General features: G+C 46.3%; 1 protein-coding gene across 5 annotated transcripts in view; it reads right to left on the reverse strand.

Annotated features, from left to right (window-relative positions):
• The window catches only part of ATF6 (activating transcription factor 6), a 113,972-nt gene that overhangs the window by 74,830 nt on the left and 20,168 nt on the right, over positions 1-18,974 (reverse strand). For 3 of the 5 annotated variants that reach the window (XM_084851143.1, XM_084851144.1, XM_084851148.1), the window contains 5 exons: positions 18,654-18,773; positions 7,876-7,989; positions 5,064-5,166; positions 4,684-4,748; positions 1,192-1,306 (listed from right to left, as the gene is read on the reverse strand). In XM_084851143.1, coding sequence (XP_084707269.1) covers positions 1,192-1,306; positions 4,684-4,748; positions 5,064-5,166; positions 7,876-7,989; positions 18,654-18,773 — 517 coding nt within the window. The remainder of the gene's footprint in view (positions 1-1,191; positions 1,307-4,683; positions 4,749-5,063; positions 5,167-7,875; positions 7,990-18,653; positions 18,774-18,974) is intronic. The other 2 variants (XM_084851145.1, XM_084851147.1) reach the window with 1 other exon arrangement.

Here is an 18,974-nt window from a genome sequence, read left to right on the forward strand (position 1 = left end):
CTTTTCACTTTCTTCAGAGGTAGAAAGTAAATCTGTCTAGAAGAACAGAACGGAAATCACCAGGGAAGCTTCAATCGCTCTAAAATATCGCTAAAGATTTAACCGATCATTCTCAATGTGGAAAGTAGGAGAAGCCAAAGATATATTTTCTTAAATGGAACAAGTGTTCTACTCTTGAGAATTATTACAAGGGGAAGGGGGGATCCACTACAAACGTAGAGGCATTCCATCAGCTGTTCCTTCAATGTAAAGGTCAAACTCTGATCAGCTTTACAGGATGTTGTCGTGAGGTGCCAGAGCCTCTTGCTGTGCGATTGCTCCCTGCCCACCAGGGAAGCTTGCAAGCAGAGGGAACTGCTGGCCTGATTTCTGAGGGGCTGCGGCACCACAACAGCACATGGCTGGAGGGTGGGATTGCAGCTCTGTAGCTCAGCCAATAGGGTCCCCTGACCCTGCACATGCCTGTCTCCCTCCCTCCAGGCCACCAGCCTTGACAATTAATCATCACGGTAAGTGAATGACCCACATTGAAAGAAACCTACATGCATCTTGAGGAACTCTGGAACCGGCACAAAATGGAGTTCAATATTATTACTGTGTTCATCCATTCCAGGACTGAGTTATTCACTAGAAAGCACTAATGGAGAAAGAGGGTCTATAAAGGGCTTTGCAGGTTTCCTGATGGATAGGACAGCAGGGACGAATTTGTGTTACAGAAAATCAGGTGGCTTTCTACCTATTCCAAATATATCCTTCTATACTTACAGGTATAAGCCTGGCTATGGTGGTTTATGCTCTCCTGTCTCCTTGTCCCTACAAAGGATAGTAGTTCTCTTCTCCCTTATGGGAAATGTTAATTGTGAACAGGTCCATGAGGAGAAATAAGTTCTCCCTTCTTCCTTAGCCAAAGCACAGGGTCCGCAGAACAAGCCTACAATTTCACCATCATGGCTCCCCTGCCATTTCTTCCCCAAGGAACCCCAGGAACTGTAGCTTTGTGAAGGTGCTAGGATGGTTTTAAGCACCCTTAAAAAAGAATTCAAGATTTCTTGGGAGGAGAAAGTTATAAAAATGAAAGTAGAGTCTATTTTTTCAATGGACTGAACACTAAACTGCCCAGAGAGTGCAGGCTATTGGCCAGTATAAAAACGTAGTAAATAAATAAACAAACAAACAACAACATGTACTTACCCTACGAAATGATACCACATAGAATGTATCTCCCCTTCTGTGAAGTGCTTCAAAGAAATCTTGGTAATTCCGTGGTGAAGCATAATAAACTTGTAGCTCACTCCCTGAGTTCCTGCTGATGAGAAGACAACGTTGGAACCAAGAAGAACCAGCAAGTGTAAGACACCAGGTTTCAGAGGCTGAATTCAGCATCCAACAGCTCGGTATTTTGTTTTCCAAGTATCAGTATCCGGACAATGTGTTTAACTGCATCTGTGATTTCACTGTGCAAGACCAGACTTTTTTTTCACAAGATCAGAAAGCTGCAAGCCCTCACAGTTGAAGAGAAGAATGTGGAAATCTGATTAAGTGTGTAGACAACGATCAAATTCAGAAAGGTTTTTTCAGGGCTGTAAGAACCAATTCTCAGCCAGTTTGGAAAGGCAGAAAGCTGAGCTTGTGCAAAAGAGAGACTGGCTCCACACTGAACCCCGAGACAGAACCAGACTGCTAGTGTTGAACACCACAAAGGCTGCAGAGCAGTTTTTAAACTAATCTGCAGGGTAAAGAGCTGGTTCAGGATAACTCAGACCTTAGCACAGGGCTGAGCAACTTTTTTTTTTCCTGTTAAGGGCCGCATTCCCTTCTGGGTAAACTGCTGGGGGTTGCATGAGAATAGTGGGCAGGGCTGGAGCCCCTTCATTCTGCCACTCTTTTCTCTCCCTCTCTCCCCCGTTCTGCCAAGCAGGCTGCCAGGGAAAGAACAGATCGCTCTTGCCAGAGGTCTGAACTGATTGCAAGTAGAGGGCTTCTGAAATTAGGCTGAGGGCTGCAGCTTGCTCATCTCTGCCTTAGGGCTAGGATGGTCTAAATGTTATATGTTAGAGCCAGTGTGGTGTAGTGGCAAGAGTGTTGGACTAGGAGCTGGGAGATTCGGGTTCTAGTCCCCACTCGGCCATGGAAGCTCACTGGGTGACTCTGGGCCAGTCACAGACTCTCAGCCCAATCCATCTCACAGGGTTGTTGTTGTGAGGATAAAATGGAGAGGAGGAGGATAATGTAAGCCGCCTTGGGTTCCTTACAAGAGGAAAAAAGGCGGGGTATAAATGCAATAAATAAATAAATATATGCATTCAGAGACAATGGAGAACCAGCCATATAAGCACAGAAAAAAATCACATGCAAAAAACACAGAAAAGGGGAATAAAATACACAGGTCTGTGTATGCTAATGCCTGAAGCCTCAGAGCCAATATGGGTGTGTTCTAATGCCTGATATTTGAAGAAAACATAGATCTAGTGGACAAAAATTGCAAGCAGCAATGTTGGTCCATTAGAAAAAAATCCAAACAGCATCAGACATCTTTATTAGGAGTAATTAAAAGGTATTATAGATACAGGAGACATATCAGAAACCTGGTAGAATTGTGATCATCATTGGGACAGAGTTATTCCTGGATATCAAATCTACAGAAAGTACAGAGTAGATCACACTGGTGAGGCTGTTCCTCTATATGTCAGATAGCACTGAGTGCAATAGATTAGAAAACATAGGAAAAACAAATTCAGCCACAGAACCACTATAGGCAGAAATACCAGGCTTTTAAAGAAAAGGATGGGGACATACCATCTAAACACACACCCTTGATCAAAGCCCTCATGTTGATTTTTCTCCATCTCAGCTTACCAAGTTAGCCCCCCAAAAGTGTGATAACAGGGGACTTCAGTAATCCTCACATTGAGTGGGTAAAGGTGCAACCCTATGCATGTTTAGCAGTGCTGGCTGGGAAATGCTGGGAGTTGTAGGACTTCCTTCCGTCTAAACATTCTGTCTGTCATGACAGATAGTTGTGGCCTTTTCAGCACTAAGTGAAGACCTTTTTATTTTTCCATGCTTTTTAGTACTTCAGTTTTTAAAATTGCATTCGTGCATATCTGTACTATTGCTGGCTTTTACCTTGGTTTTTATTTTGGTTTTATTCTGTTTTAAATTTAAGGTTTTTATATTATGTTTTACTATGTTATTGTATTTTATGGTTTTAAATTTTGTTAAAATTTAAACAGCCAAGAGAGCTTCAGCTATTGGGAAGAACAGAAAAGTAATAAATAAATAAGCAAGCCAGCAAATATTTCTTGATGAGGTACACTTGTTGTCCTGTTACTGTTAAGGGTGCCTGCAATCTGATTAGAGATATTATTGTTGCTGAACCCCCTGGGAACATTGAAGATGGCACTCTTTAATTAAAATATGTGAGTGGAAAATTGCCTAGGAAGTCCAGCAGAGACATATTACAGAAGAGGGAATTTCTCAGACACTGAAGGAATTACTTAAAAGAATGTTAAAGGGGAGGGTAAAAAAACATTATAGAGGCTCAGGTAAGATGTATACCACAGATTAAAAAGGATATGAATGTGTCCTAGAGATGGTAAGCCTGGCTTAACAGCGTCAAGGAAGCCATAAGAGGCAAGGTGTCTTCCTTAAAGATGTTTGCCCAATTGAGGGGGAGAGCACAAACACAACTGGCAAAAGAAATGCATGTTGAGGAGACAAAGGAACTTGAGGAGCAAGTTGTTAAAAGCACAAAACAAATACACCAGGAGCACACACACAAAAAACAGCCAAGGACTGGAGCACCATCCCTTTGAAGAAAGGGTTTGCGATACATATCTAACAGGGGACAGGACAGGCTTGTAAAATTATGAACGGTATGAAGAAAGAATAGACTTTTTTCCCTCCTCTGTCCTAACGCTACAACTCAGCATCAACAAATGAGATCGATCTGTCTGTTCTGAACGAACTGCTACACATAACACATACGAACTTTAAAAATTCAGTGCTACAAGAGATGGTGATGGCCACCATTTGAAGAATACTCTAAAGAAGGAGATAGATTACACAAATTCATGATGGACAGACAAACCAACAGCTATTAGCCATGATAGCTAAATGGAACCTCTGTGTCCACAGGCAGTGTACCTCGGGATGTGAGATGCCAGGGACAGGAAAGTGGGGAGGCTGTTGCCCTGAAGCCCTATCTGCGGGCTTCCACAAAGCACCTGCCTAGCCCCTGTTAGACACAGAATTCTCAACCAGATGAACCCTCTGGCTGATTCAGAGAAGGCAATGGATGAAAGCCAAGTTCGGAGAGAACTGCCAATCTAGACCTCTTTCAGCAAGACAGCTAAGGAGATCCCATCTCAGGCTAAAAGGCTTTACAGGGTGGGGGTGGTCAGTTTAAAGAGTGCTCTAGCTATACCAAGGTAGAAGAGACCAAATATCCAGGGCAACCTTCCCCAACCTGGTGCTCTCCAAATATTTTGGACTAACTCCACCCCAGCCAGCATGGCCAATGGTCAGGCATGCTGGGAGTTGTAGTCCAAAACATCTGGAGGGCACCAGGTTGGGGAAGGCTGCTGCTCTAAAGAAGCTGTTGGATTTGCATCCAATGGGAGAATTTTGAAGGATGATGTCACCATACTATTATGTTGATGGAAAGATCCTATCTTCACTCACCCAACACTGTTGTCTGTGTAGGGAAGGGCCATCAGCTCAGAATTTGCCTTTTCTCCTGAAGGATTCTTGAGAGAGAGAGAAAGAGAGAGAGAAATGTGATGTTGCAAATGGAAATTACTCATCAGTGAATGTAACATGATCTTACCGAGGGAAAGGGCATGCACACACACATAGTGGACCAGAATTATATCCCAATACTGCCTGAGGCAAATGGGGGCGCCAGAGCCCAATCCACTCGAAAGGTCTTTTGTTTTAGCCCCAGGAATAACTCCTGGTCTCCAGGGCCCTTTTCGCCTGCCCAACCTCCGCTCCATCTCACGCCCTATTGGCCACCTCGGTCACTTTGTCACACAAGTCAACAAACAGCAGCATAAACCTACCTGAGCAACCTGAGCTTTTGGCTGCTGATTATTTGACATCCTCCTCGACCTTGTTCTTTCTGCTTCATGTCTATGAACCCAGCCTCGCAGCTCATGACTCAGCCTGTAAATACAACACTAAAATTACCTTTTTCTTGAAAAAACACAAGTAAGCTAAAGGGGGAAAAACACACACATTCAAACACAACCCTCTCTACAACCACAAAGGTCTTGTAAATTAAGAAAAAAAGGCAACTCTGACATTTCACTTTCAGATTAACCCGATTCCCACCCATATCTAGAGTCTGAAGAATTCCCAGCTACAGCTACATCAAACTTAGACACTGGAACTCCTGGATTTCCCCATCAAAATGTGGGGGGATTTTGTGCCTAAAGGAACCTTCGGAAGGAATGTGCAAGGACGCAGCAAGAATGTTCCATTTTAGCTTTGTATATTCCAAAACTCTTGATGGGAATAATTCATGACCTGCAAATCTCCAATACAGGTGGCTTTGTTGATGAGTTATTTTATGAGTAATTCAGCAAATGGAAAAGGCTGTACGCTCAGTAACACGGATACTTCATGCTTTTCCATCTTGGCAGGCCTTTGGGAACTGGGTGGCTCAGAGAAATAGCCATAAGGCCACTGTGGGCCAAGTGAACACTTTGAGGGTTCCCTCCACACACACACCAACAGCAGTGGTGGTGGGGTGAGACCTCTGGATCCCACATACATCATTTGCACTGCACTGCCACCAGGGCTATAGAGCTGCCCATCTTCAGAGTGCCAGTTGAAACTTGCCCATAACCATCAGCGTTTTACAAGACAGACCCCAGAAAGCAGGAGGAAGGGCTTTCATGTGACCCTCCTCTCTGGAAGGGTTGGGGAAGGGAAGACTGAAAGGGCCCTTTGGCCAGTTTATGCACAAGATAATGGGCAGTCTCTATTGTCTCCAGATGTGCTGAAGATATCCAAGTGGCATCCTGGTATGAGAACTGGACCGGCATCCAGTTGAACAAGCCTTGTGTAGATCTTATACTAGCCTTGAGCAGCAGCAGGTACCATGCTTGAAAAGCAGCGATTGAAAAGTAATGCTAGAACCCATGGCCTGGTTGGAGTCCACCAGGAAAACAACCTTCAGTGTGGTGGCCCCCTTCCTGTGGAACTCCCTGCCTTTGGAGGTCAGGCAGGCGCCAACATTGCGTTCCTCCTGGTGCCTCCTGAAGACATTGTCATTTCGAGAGGCCTTCCTTGAGTGACCAGCCACGGTTTATTAAATTTGGCCTTATTGGAACTTGTACTTTTAAAAATGTTTTAACTGTTTTAACATGGTGTTTTATCATTTTATCTTTGCTGTTCACTGCTCTGAAATCTTTTGATGTGGAGTGATATATAAATATTGTAAATAAATAAAAATAAATAGAAAGATTATTTAGGTCAGACATTCTGGTCCAAATTCTAGCTTGTCAGGCCTGCTGGGGATCTGTGTCCCAGTGCAAAAAGTAGTCAGCTTGCCAGGAGGCAAGTAGCATTGCCCAACACAGGCAAATGGCCAGGTTCCCAAGGCAGAATGTGGAGAAGGGTGAGAGCAGGATACCATCGCAGTAGGAGACAAGTTGCCGAGACTGAAGAGCAGATCCAGGAGTGGATTACCAAGCAGGAGTTCCAGCCAGAGACCCCTGGTGCCTAACACTATCACACCTTCCTTAGTCCACTACATTATGGGACAGAATTGGCCACTCACAATTGTGAAGATGGAGAAAGAGTGAAGGGAGAACATCATCAGTCTAAACAGCTCTGTCTTGAACTCCAACACCATAAAGCAGGGGTCCCCAACCCCCGGGCCGCGGACCAGTACCAGTCCGTGGCCTGTCAGCAACTGGGTCGCAGGGGTGTGCGAAACCCCCTCAACTTGGGTCCACGGGGGGTTGAGGCGATCCGTCCCTCCCCCCTGCCCCCAGAATCCTCGCCGGCCCCGGCCATCTCCACTCCACGACAAGTCCGCAGAGCTGCTGGCCGGCTCTGGCCGCTGGTGGACTTCCAGCCACAGGGACGCAAATGGCGTCCGCTATTTGGAAGTCCGCCACCGGAACACCCACCCCCAGTCCGTGGAAAAATTGGACCGGTCCCTGGCGCCAAAAATGTTGGGGACCGCTGCCATAAAGGACAGGGAGTGGCGAGCCAGCCAAAATCATCCAGAGAACATCTGTCCCATCTTTGCTGTGTTGCCTAATTTCCTGTCCATGTCACTGAAGGCCAAGCTAGTCTCAAAGAACCAGCCCGAAGTTTAAGATCTATGCCAGAGGACCCTCTCCAGGGTTTTTTCAATAGCAGAATGCCCTTCATTTCTGGAACGTCCTTCCCCAATGAGTAAGGAGTTGGTCCATTTGCATCATTTAGGAGACAAGTTAAAACCTGTTTGCTCGGATTTTTAATGAGATGAGACCTTTGATGGTTCTTAGGGGTTTTATAGATTTCTTACTACTGTTTTATTTTAACAATATTGTTTTAATATTCTCTCTTTCTGAAGTTTTTGAATACTTATTCTGGTGCCTTTTTTCTGTTATTTTACTAAATTTATATCCTGCCTTTCTACCGAAAATGTCACTCAAGATGGCCAACAATTCTTTTCAAATTCTTTTGTATGTCACTTTGAATATTGTTATATAAAAACAGCTTATAAGTGCTTTTTTTAAACAGTAAGAAGCACAAATCCAAATGAAAAGCTCTAGGAACTGGGTGCTTGGGGAAAGGCTGTACAGCCACTGGCCGCCAAGTTCCTGGACTTCTCAGGCACTCAATGTCCCCACCCCCGAGAAGAAGGCAGCTTACCTGAGTGACTCTGTCCGGTTGATCAATGGCTGGCAAGGTGGAGGAGAAATGTATATTATTGGCTCCTCAGTGACTACCATCAGTGCTTTGTTATCCGAAACAGAATGCTTCACCCTAGAAGTGAGGGAAAATACATGCTTTACCACCACAACTCTGCTGCCAGGTGTTGTGGAAATGAGAGATGCCTTAGCTGGAGATTCCACAGGTGCAACAAAGTTTAAAGAGAGCCAAGAAGGCAAGAGTTTATAAACACAACGGCTGCTCAAGGTAATTCACAGGCCCACCCCTGCACACAAATATATGCTGGGAGAAAAGCAAATAGATGCAGCCAACTGGTCTTTCAGCAAAGGGATAGAGTAGACTGCAGCTACCCTGGAGTAGAGCAAGCAAACTGCTAAAAAAGTCATGTGGGAAGAATATTTTGTAATGAAAGATGGGTGTATACCACATCAAAAACAGCCCAAATGTGTCTAAATAAATCAAATTGTGTAATCAAATTTTTAAAATGTACTAGGAAAACTGGTTTAATTTTGCATAACATTTATTTTACTTTGCTCAAAGAATCTGGGAACATTTTGTCTAGGGTGAGAGAAAGGAAGGAGGGAAGTTGGGGCAACTGAGACTTAGAAACAGAAAGAGGGGCTGGCCAGACTACCTCTGACTTCTGAGGTCCTTTCTAGAGCCAGGCACCACTCCGTTCCAGGGGAAGTGGCTTTTTCCTAGCTCTTAGAGACCAGGAACAGTTTGAGGAGACTTCCCTTGCTGTCTTTGGCTTTCCCTTTCTTCCTGCCCCTCCCCGACCAGCAAAAATTAGATTGCAAGCAAGGACTTGCCCACCCCCTCTCTAAAGTGCCATGTACATCCATAATATTTAAATAAATAAAAACAAACATGCAGGGCTGCTCAGTAAAGGCAACTGCCATGCTCGCGTTTGCATTTGTCTTAGGATTGCAGAAATGCAGCAGGCACTTAATGGCTAATCCCCGCAAGAAGGAGCACGCCGCTCCCCCTCCCCACCAGGGCCTGCACCATGTTGGAAACTTTCACGTTTAAGTTACTTTCTCACTCTGAGGCAGCACAGTCTCACTAAACCAAGTACTCTGACCTTGTACAATTTAAGGGAAAACACGAATAACTACCCACCAACTCCCTTCCACTGCAGCAGACAATATCAACCATTTTGGATGCCATTTGCTTTTAAGAGCTAAGCACATGCCAATGTAAGATTTGGGGGCGGGGGGGGGGGATCAATGGTAGAAAAACAGATTTGTGAGTCCTCATCCTAAAGCTGGCAGCAGAAAAAAGCAGTAAAAGTTAGGGGGTTGCCTAATCAGTACTTAAAAGTACTTAAAAGTTAGACACAAGTACTAGTTCCCCTCTACTCAGCACTGGTTAGGCCTCATCTGGAGTACTGTGTCCAGTTCTGGGAGCCACACTTTAAGAAGGATGCAGACAAACTGGAAAAGGTTCAGAGGAGGGCAATGAAGATGATCTGGAAACAAATCCCTATGAAGAGAGACTGAAAGAACTGGACATGTTTAGCCTTGAGAAGAGAAGACTGAGGGGAGATATGATACCACTCTTCAAGTACTTGAAAGGTTGTCACAGAGAGGAAGGCCAGGATCTCTTCTCGAATCCCAGAGAATAATGGGCTCAAGTTACAGGAAGCCAGATTCTGGCTGGACGTCAGGAAAACCTTCCTGACTGTTGGAGCAGTACGACAATGGAACCAATGACCTAGGAAATGGTGGGCTCTGCCACACTGGAGGCATTCAAGATGAGGCTGAACAGCTGTCTGTCAGGGATGCTTTGACTTGGATTCCTGTGTTGAGCAGGGGGTTGGACTCGATGGTCTTGTAGACCTCTTCCAACCCTACTATTCTATGATTCTATGAAAAGAGTGAGGAGAGGAAGGTACAATGCCTGACTGTAGAATAGGACCAAGAGGTGGCCTTTAAACGTGGCTAGAACACAGTTCTTGGGAAGAGCAGACTCAGCGGAATGACAAGCAAAAGAGCCAGACTGGGGGTGGTGGGGGCAGGGGGGAGGTGTCAAGGAGAGAAGGCAGGTGTAAATGAAATGAAACACGCATAGGCAACATAAACTCTCGGAATCATGCACATGCAAGATCGATGAACTGACAACAGCAGGAGGGAAGGCAGGAGTGTAGAGACTGAAGGAAACACAAACTGGGAACCCATCCCTCCTCCATCACGTCACACCCACCCCCCATCCACCCCAGTATCCGAGATCTAAGATATAGGCAAGGCGGCAGATACAAGACACAATTCACTCTGCTAAGCCAAAGCATCACAGATCCGGCTACAAGATGAGGCCACTATCCACACAGAAGAAAGCAGGATGGGAAGTTTGGCAGTACCCCACCCTCCCTTTCCCTAATCCCTCCTCCCCCAAAGGCATCTACTGCACAGAGCTCAAGCAGACGCGCTGTCAGCACTCCCTTGGCGTTTGTGTCCACCCACAGTGTGCGATGTAGAACATATGTTGTAAAGACATTATGAACACTTGCTGCCTGCTTTCCAAAACATTCTCAGCTATTCATGCTTTCAGCACATCTGCAGGCAACTTTAAAAAAAGCCTACTGAAAGGGAAGTCTCTGATAGGATGGAACAACCCATTTGCTGAAAAAGCCAAAGCCTCAATCTGGAGACGATTAAGCGCACATGCACCCACTGCCTAAAGGAAGCCTCTGCAAAGGCCAACAAGAATATGAGCAGAGGAACAGGGGAAAGTTCCCCAGCCAACCCATGATCCAGACAGCAGCCACAGGCTCCCCTGGAGCATCCATCAGGACAAGGCACCTACACAGGATCAGCCAAGGAAGAGCTGCTGTCCTTGAAACACTCACACAGCCACACACAGGCAGGAAGCTTGTCTTGAACTGCGAGGGAAGAAAGTGCTGTAGGCATAATTTTATACAGGACAGGATAATCGGATTAGAACCAGCATTCAATATCAATTTAATATTTCAAGGAGCAGTTTTCCCCTTAAAAGTTATTCTCTGCACGCCCTACCAACTGGATGTTAGTTGAAAGAAAGGGAGCCTGAGAAAAGGCACACAATTAGAGACGTACATATATATTCTCTCTTTTGAAGCCATATATATATATATATATATATATATATATAAAAACATAGAATAGTAGGGTTGGAAGGGGCCTACAAGGCCATCGAGTCCAACCCCCTGCTCAATGCAGGAATCCAAGTCAGAACATCCCTGACAAATGGCTGTCCAGCCTTATCTTGAAGGCCTCCAGTGTGGGAGAGCCCACCACCTCCCCAGGTAATTGGTTCCATTGTCGTATTGCTCTTACAGTCAGGAAGTTTTTCCTGATGTTCAGCCGGAATCTGGCTTCCTGTAACTTGAGCCCATTATTCCATGTCCTGCACTCAGGGATGATCAAGAAGAGATCCTGGCCTTCCTCTCTGTGACAACCTTTCAAGTACTTGAAGAGCGCTATCGTATCTCCCCTCAGTCTTCTCTTCTCAAGGCTAAACATGCCCAGTTCTTTCAGTCTCTCTTCATAGAGCTTTGTTTCCAGTCCCCTGATCATCTTTGTTGCCCTCCTCTAAACCCTCTCCAGTTTGTCTGCATCCTTCTTAAAGTGTGGTGCCCAGAACTGGACACAGTACTCCAGATGAGGCCTAACCAGTGCTGAGTAGAGGGGAACTAGTACTTCCCGGGATTTGGAAGCTATGCTTCTATTAATGCAGCCCAAAACAGCATTTGCCTTTTTTGCAGCCACATCACATTGTTGGCTCATATTCAGCTTGTGATGGACAACAATTCCAAGATCCTTCTCGCCTGTAATGTTGTTGAGCCACGTATCCCCCATCTTGTAACTGTGCATTTGGTTTCTTTTTCCTAGGTGCAGAACTTGGCATTTATCCCTATTAAATGTCATTCTGTTGTTTTCTGCCCAGCGCTCCAGTCTATCCAGATCAAATATATGGCTTCAAAAGAGAGAATGAGCATACGGGTATGCCACAGGGCTAAATATTTGTGTGAGTGTGCCCACTAGTGTTTGGGTGCAACCACTGGCCACATTAAATGAGTAATGTTTTTCTAAACCCCAAGACAGCCTCGGCTAAAGGGCAATATAGAAATGCAATGAATTAATGAATGAATAAAATGCACCCACAGGCCACAATCTCCAATTGAAGATCTTTTCCCCCTGTGGGGTGGCTGTTTGCATGCACATATAGGATTTTTATTTATTTATTACATTTCTATACTGCCCTATAGCCGCAGCAATCTGGGCGGTTTACAAAGTTGATTATCTGGATGTTAAGGGGAGTCAAACACCTCCCCCCCCGACCACCACCCCTCTCTACAGCAGGACCCTTAAGTTTTCAACCAGGAACCTCATGGCCCAAGGCTGAGAGCCAGCCAACTGAGCTGCTTGGGATAGTATACACTCTGGCCTCAGAGCCCTCCACTGGCACAGAAGGACAAACCTTGGGTGACATGAGCCCTGAGATCAGCAAGGAGAATGAAGCCTCTGGATTAGCCAGGCCTTCTGCCCTTGCCTGGTCAAAGCAGTTTCCTCCATCTACTGCTCTTTAGGCTCCAGCTCAACTCCTCCAGTCCATTTCCAGCAACAGAGAGCAGGAACTCTAGACTGGAATGAAAATAATCCCAGTCCTGGATTTGGATATATCTCCCCACAACCCTTGTCTTGCCCTGTCAAAGTCTTCACAAACTGCCATTTTGAACAACCAATTGTGAACTGCTTTTCATGTTCAAGCATCCCAGCCAGAGCTACAAAAAAAGTACCAGCCTGACTCGGTGTAGAAGGCAACTGACCAGCCCACAAATGCCTTTCCAGCTTCCCTTCTAGCAGTAGTTGGAATGCCTGAAGCAGACAAGGCTTACTTTCCAGGCAGAGGTTACAGAGTTGGGAACAGCTGAAGGAGAGGTCTGAATCTGTAGCTGTTTGTCTTCAGTGATATGGGCAGAAAGTCCTTTTGGGAATTACTTTTTTGAACAAAATGGATGGTAACCCAAGGTTCCAGAACTGGAATGGCAGAAGCCTACGGCCCCAGATGGTCCTTGCAGCAATGCTAGAGAGGCTCACGCTGGAAAAAACAATGTTGCATGAAAACGAGCTGGAACAGCGTTTGGCCTGGAAGGCTACAGGCTAAAAGCAGAAGCCAGAATACAGTGCTTCATAAAAGCACACGTTAGCTAGAAACTAGAAGAAGAGAGGCCTCTGCTGGGATCTACGTGCCCCGCTAAGGAACAAAGTACTCCTTACAACTGAAGCTGAAGGCAAAACAATGAGCAGTGCACTTTCTGCCAACAGGACGGCTGTCATGCCCCAGGCAGCATGATGTTAGGCAGCTCTCCCCGAAGAACTGGAGCAAATGCTGCTGCTGCAAACACGACCATTTCACTTTTAGTAAGCACCAGCACACCGGAGCCAATCAGATCAACAAAGAACGCTGGCTTGCGCTGATTTAAGACAAAAAGGGAGAAGCCGTTCAGCCCAATCAGGATGCCTGGCCCTAGGAACACACCCAGTGCCATGGGCCTGGTCCCTTCCGCCCACACTCAGGCAATCTGACACAAGATACCCCAAACAGTGAGACTTCTTCATTGTACCAAATCCCATGACAAAAGCTTAACAGTTACAACCTCCAGAAATCTTATAGCTGGTTGTCAATAGCTATAGGCTCTATGTAATTCCAGAACAGTCACAAGCTATTAACTACAACTACAACAGAAGTCTACACAACTGAGTTTCCCCATTGCCGTCTCCACAGCTCTGAACACAGGGGAAGGGAATTGGGATTCCTGGCATAAGCCAACCCGGGCAATCCATACATGGGGTTCCAAGCCCCAGACAAGGAACTGGAATGATTCCTAACGCAATCCCTCCCAGGCAATCAAAAGGGTGGATTCTAGACAAGGCCTAAACAAAACCGCAAACACAGAGTTTGGCCAGCTCTGAATCTTTTGTTGAAAACTCCAGGCTACAGGGCCAAGGCCGATCAAATCCAAGGATAAACCCACACAAGCAGGGAGTTCGAAGGCCATAGCTGCCCCCTTGGTAACTCCATGCTGCATGAGTCCACGCAGAGAAAAGTTCAAGAGTCAGGATCAGACCCAGCCTGCCAGCACTCTGGGCTGATGACAAGGAAGACAAACAAAACCATCTGCGGCAAATGAGATTTCAAAGTACAAGGAAAGTATCCAGGCACTTTTCATGGCAAGTCCTTAGTGATCTAAAGTTCTAATTCGAAAGAGAGTCCATGGGCAGAGTGCCTCCAGAGGCTCAGATGATGGTAGATCCAAACAGACAGTTATGGGCAACGAAGCCGAGAACGTTCCTAGCAAAGGCTCCTTGCCTTTGCATCGGCTTAAAAGCAGAAAGCGTGACTGTAAGACACCTCCTCTGGTTTTGGCCTTTCAGCCAGGCCCTGTCCAAACAGCACTGATGCTTCAGCCTGGGTGACCCTTCTGCAAACCCCACCCCACTTCTGTCAGGTTCTCATGAAAAGTTTCCAGCCTTCCTCCTTGCCAAGGCCAAACCAGCAGCTGGACAGCTCTGCTCTGAGAGCACTGACAGAGATAAAACTCACATAGATTCCAGCATTCCACAAGCTAAATAGGCACAGACCCCTCTGGACTACTTCTGATCAAGTTCTAGTTATAAGCTACAAGGTCCCCTGCAGTGTCTTGACACCCAGCCCTCTCTGTGGGTCTGTCAACTTCCACCGCATGAGTGACCACACCACAGAAAACCTCACATTACAGCACACACACCTGCATTTTCATGACACACAGAAGGCAACAGCAATGGTGGCTAAACCCAGAGTTTTCAGATTACCAGCCCTCCTTTAGATGAAGGCTGACCTGAGCAAGAAACAGAACTGGGCTTGCAGAACAGTGCAAGTGCTCCCCCAGCTCCAGAGAGGAATCAAGCAAGCCAGCTGCAGTGAAGGTCGCATACCCCTTCAAAGCAAACACAATCCTGGAACCACCATTTTGGCTCAACAGGAGCGGCACCAGGAGAAAATGGGCAGCTTATGTGGCTCTTTCCAGCCCCCTCTCCCTACTGATCGCATCTCATGTTTTGCTCAGGGAGTCAAACCATTACACTTTTTGGTCCTGTTCAATTCCAGCAACAACTGAAGTTGTTCAATTTGACTCCAGTTCAAGCCAATAAATTCTCAGTAACTGCTTGTAATACACATAACCAACTGGTTCAGTTCTGGTTCGCATAAGAAAATTTAAATAAAAGGCACACTCTTTATCATTATTATTCACACAGCCACTGTGTCCTCCTCCCCTTCCTTCCTTTCTTTCTTCCTTCCAACAGGTAAGCTGCAAACGTTAGGGCTGTCAACTCCTCCTCCATTAAGATTTGTATTAACAGCTACTCATGTGAATGGGCTCCCTTTGATCCTTATAGCTGCTGTTCCTGTCTTTCTGTAATCTCGCTAGTTCCTGTTTTCCAGCCCCAATTTCGGGTTCACTGATTAATCCCTATTCCAAATATATACATACTTCATTTCACATTTACAAAGATGTTCTCATTGTATCCTACACGTAAAGCCCACTTGACAGGCAACGAGTGTGTCCTATGTCGCCTGCCATGTATTGTAGTATCATTTCACGTGTTCATTCCTTCCATGTTATAACTAGTATGTCAAACAAGCACAGCCACAAAGAGGAAACAGGCCTCTGGTCCAGTCCCTGCCTAATGAAGAAGGCAGAGTACAGACGCCGGTACAAACTTAAAATATATAAATCCTCCCAAATATGTGTTTTATTTTATGTGCTCATTCTGATCCTGGTAGAATCACAGTACATGTACTACATCAGGTTTGGCTAAACTCTTGTTCTGAACCAGTAACCTAATGTCAGGGTGGACACTGAGCCCACAGAATCCCAGAGTAGTTCTGATTCTGAGGAAGAGCAGTTGCTCCTGGGAGAGGAGCGTGCTCCTCTTTCCCAGGGCCAACAGCTGATGGAGATTCCTCCCACCAGCATTCCTAGCTTAGATAGCAGTCCAGGGAGTGACACAGCGCGGATAGCAGACTTGGTGGACGTGCGACGCCGACGCAGAGAGCGGCGCCAAATGGAGGACGCAGAAAGGAGGCGTAGTGCCCGGTTGGCGCGCAAACAACGGCTGCACCCAGAGAATCCAAGGGAAAAGGGGAGGGACTCTCCCTAGTCCTTAAATTCAGGGTCTGCCAGTGATTCCCTTTCAAACGGGGACCAAATGGTCCAACTTAGGGCATAGGTACTCTGCTGCTCACATCTAGTTGCTAACAGTAGAGTTGTTAAGTTGTAAAAGAGGAATAAAGCTTTGAAAAGAATCCCTTTGTCTGTGTCTGGACTTGGCTACTGGATTAGACAGAGAGGCCTCCAAGGAGCCCTTGACACCTAACTTCCCCACCCTGGTTCTGTTCTAATTCAGGTTCAACAAACACTTTCAGATAATAGTTCAGGTTCTGGAAAAAAATGAAGGTCTACTGGTTTTTGGTTCTGGTTCAGTCCCACTCCTTGATTTTGTTTGGCTCAATTTACATTTAGCTGACAGTGGAGGGCACGTTCTGGGAAGGAATCATGCTTTTACCCCTGCAGTTCCTATATCCAAAATATCCTAGAGAAATCTGGGAAGAAGCCACCAGGATGTGCTTCCCATGATGGGAAAGAGTAAGCTTGGCCTGATCAAATGAACAGTAACTACAAGTCACTTGTGAATACTGGCAAACACTGGAGCAAGGTAGAGGAGGAAGACGTGTAATGTGGGGGGGGGGAGAAGGGAAGGGAGTAAAGTGAACATTCATGCAAAAAATATGAAAAGGGGGCTCTGCTAAACTGCAACCAAGATCGAGACCAAAACTTCAGTAGAATCACAGAATCTAATTTTTTGTGAGCAAATGTGCACTACCATGAGTCAGATTTGCATAAGGTGCCCTCCAACATATATTCAAGATTTCCCAGTTTGGATTACACCCCATGGCTGACCTGAAAGCATATACACCAAAGATGGCCACCATCACAGCATGTGCATACTCTTAAGAGTAATGTTAGCTGGGGGCTGCCCTGGCTCATTTAGTTCTCTGCTCACAGACTTTCATGTTCCTGTTTCAGCTGAACTGTCCACAGGAAGAGCCCAGCAAAGACCAACTTGCCAGCTGTACAAATATTTGCTTACTCACCCACCAAATAAAGGGTCTGGGGGTGTTTGGACGATCGCATCGGTAAAAGAAGCCATTGTGGCTTCTGCACGCAGGACCTCCATTTGCATAATTCCCCACAATGCGGCTGGGGTTGGTGTCGAATTTCCATCTTGCCCCCCATCCTGCACAACTGCCTGATTTGCTCTATCCCATTTCATAGAATCATAGAATAGTAGGGTTGGAAGGGGCCTGTAAGACCATCGAGTCCAACCCCCTGCTCAGTGCAGGAATCCAAGTCAAAGCATCCCTGACAGGTGGCTGTCCAGCCTCGTCTTGAACGCCTCCAGTGTGGGAGAGCCCACCACCTCCCTAGGTCATTGGTTCCATTGTCATATTGCTCTAACAGTCAAGAAGTTTTTCCTGATGTTCAGCTGGAATCTGGCTTCCTGCCACTTGAGCCCATTCTTCCATGTCCTGCACCCTGGGATGATGGAGAAGAGATCCTGGCCTTCCTCTCTGTGACAACCTTTCAAGTACTTAAAGAGCGCTATCCTATCTTCCCTCAGTCTTCCCTTCTCAAGGCTAAACATAACCAGTTCTTTCAGTCTCTCTTCATAGGGCTTTGTTTCCAGCCCCCTGATAATCTTCGTTGCCCTCCTCTGAACCCTCTCCAGTTTGTCAGCATCCTTCTTAAAGTTTGGTGCCTAGAACTGGACACAGTACTCCAGATGAGGCCTAACCTTTCCTACCCCAAGTTCCCAGACCCTCAATCACCCACATCTAAAGATTGGCTTCCTACTTTTGATCCTTTCACTTGGGCTCTGAAGTGGCAGAGACCACATTCAGGCACACACTGAATTGGGCCTGGAAACTAATTGGGACAAAAAGAAGTTAGTAGAACATCTGTGTTATATAATCCTAATAAACAAGCACCTGTTAAAACTCGAGCTGCTGCATTTTGCACCAGGACGCTTTTCACAAGGGGCCTCACATGCAGCATGCTACAGCAGTCTAACCCAGATGTGACCAAGGTATGCCTAACCTTGTCAAGACCAGGTTTACACCAGAAAAAGATGGTGCCCAGGAAAGGCTGCACCCTCCCCCGGGGGAGAAGAGGAGGGTCCTGTCACACTGAGCTTCAGAGGAGACCCCCACTCATGCGCACACGCACACACCACTTCTCCCCAGTCCTGAGCTGGCATAGAGTGCAGCACAAGCTCTGTCCCTTTGACATTACCTTCAGAAGAACGTCAAGTGCCTCTGAGGCCCAGCGTGACTGTAGGGACAAGCGCCTAACCTCCTCCCCAGGTCCAGACTGGGAAGGGCGTGGCTCAGGTTATACCTGCTTTAGAAATGCTCAGGAACCTAGGCATCTGGCCACTTTCTGAGCATCTCCCAGAACATCAGTACATTAGGGAGAACCTCTGCCCTTCTCCAGGCTCCAGAAAAGGAGGGGGCGCTTGCCCAGTTCAAACCAGTGGGACACACAATTACAAACCAGTGGGACATACAATTACGAGCCTGGGCTCCAAGTGGAATTATAACACACCCTAACCATGCCCAGTATGAATAAAATACTGGAAACTGGAAGCCAAGGGAGGGAATGTTTTTATGCTTACCCATCATTATTCCTGCCATCTGCTTCCCGAGGTGCGCTGGCAGAGAATTCAAGAAGATGCCTGCTCTGGTGGGCAGGGCTTGCATGAGGATCAGCAGGGTGGGAGCCCCATTCAAACACACTGAAAGGAAGAGAGAAAGAAGTTTAGTCCTAGCACAGCCTCCACAGCAAGCTCCAAAACTGGCATAGTATCAGGAGCAGCTGGGACTGAACTGAGGTCAGTTTTCCCCATGGGCAGTTACCTGCCCGATAGCTAAATCTTGGCCTGGAACACTGAGTTTGTTCACTCGTCAGATTTGGCAACTCCAGAGGAGCCAAGACT

Source organism: Heloderma suspectum, chromosome 4, assembly GCF_057233095.1.
Source record: "Heloderma suspectum isolate Gila_16-S chromosome 4, 16-S_ref, whole genome shotgun sequence".
In the NCBI taxonomy this organism is placed as follows: domain Eukaryota; kingdom Metazoa; phylum Chordata; class Lepidosauria; order Squamata; family Helodermatidae; genus Heloderma; species Heloderma suspectum.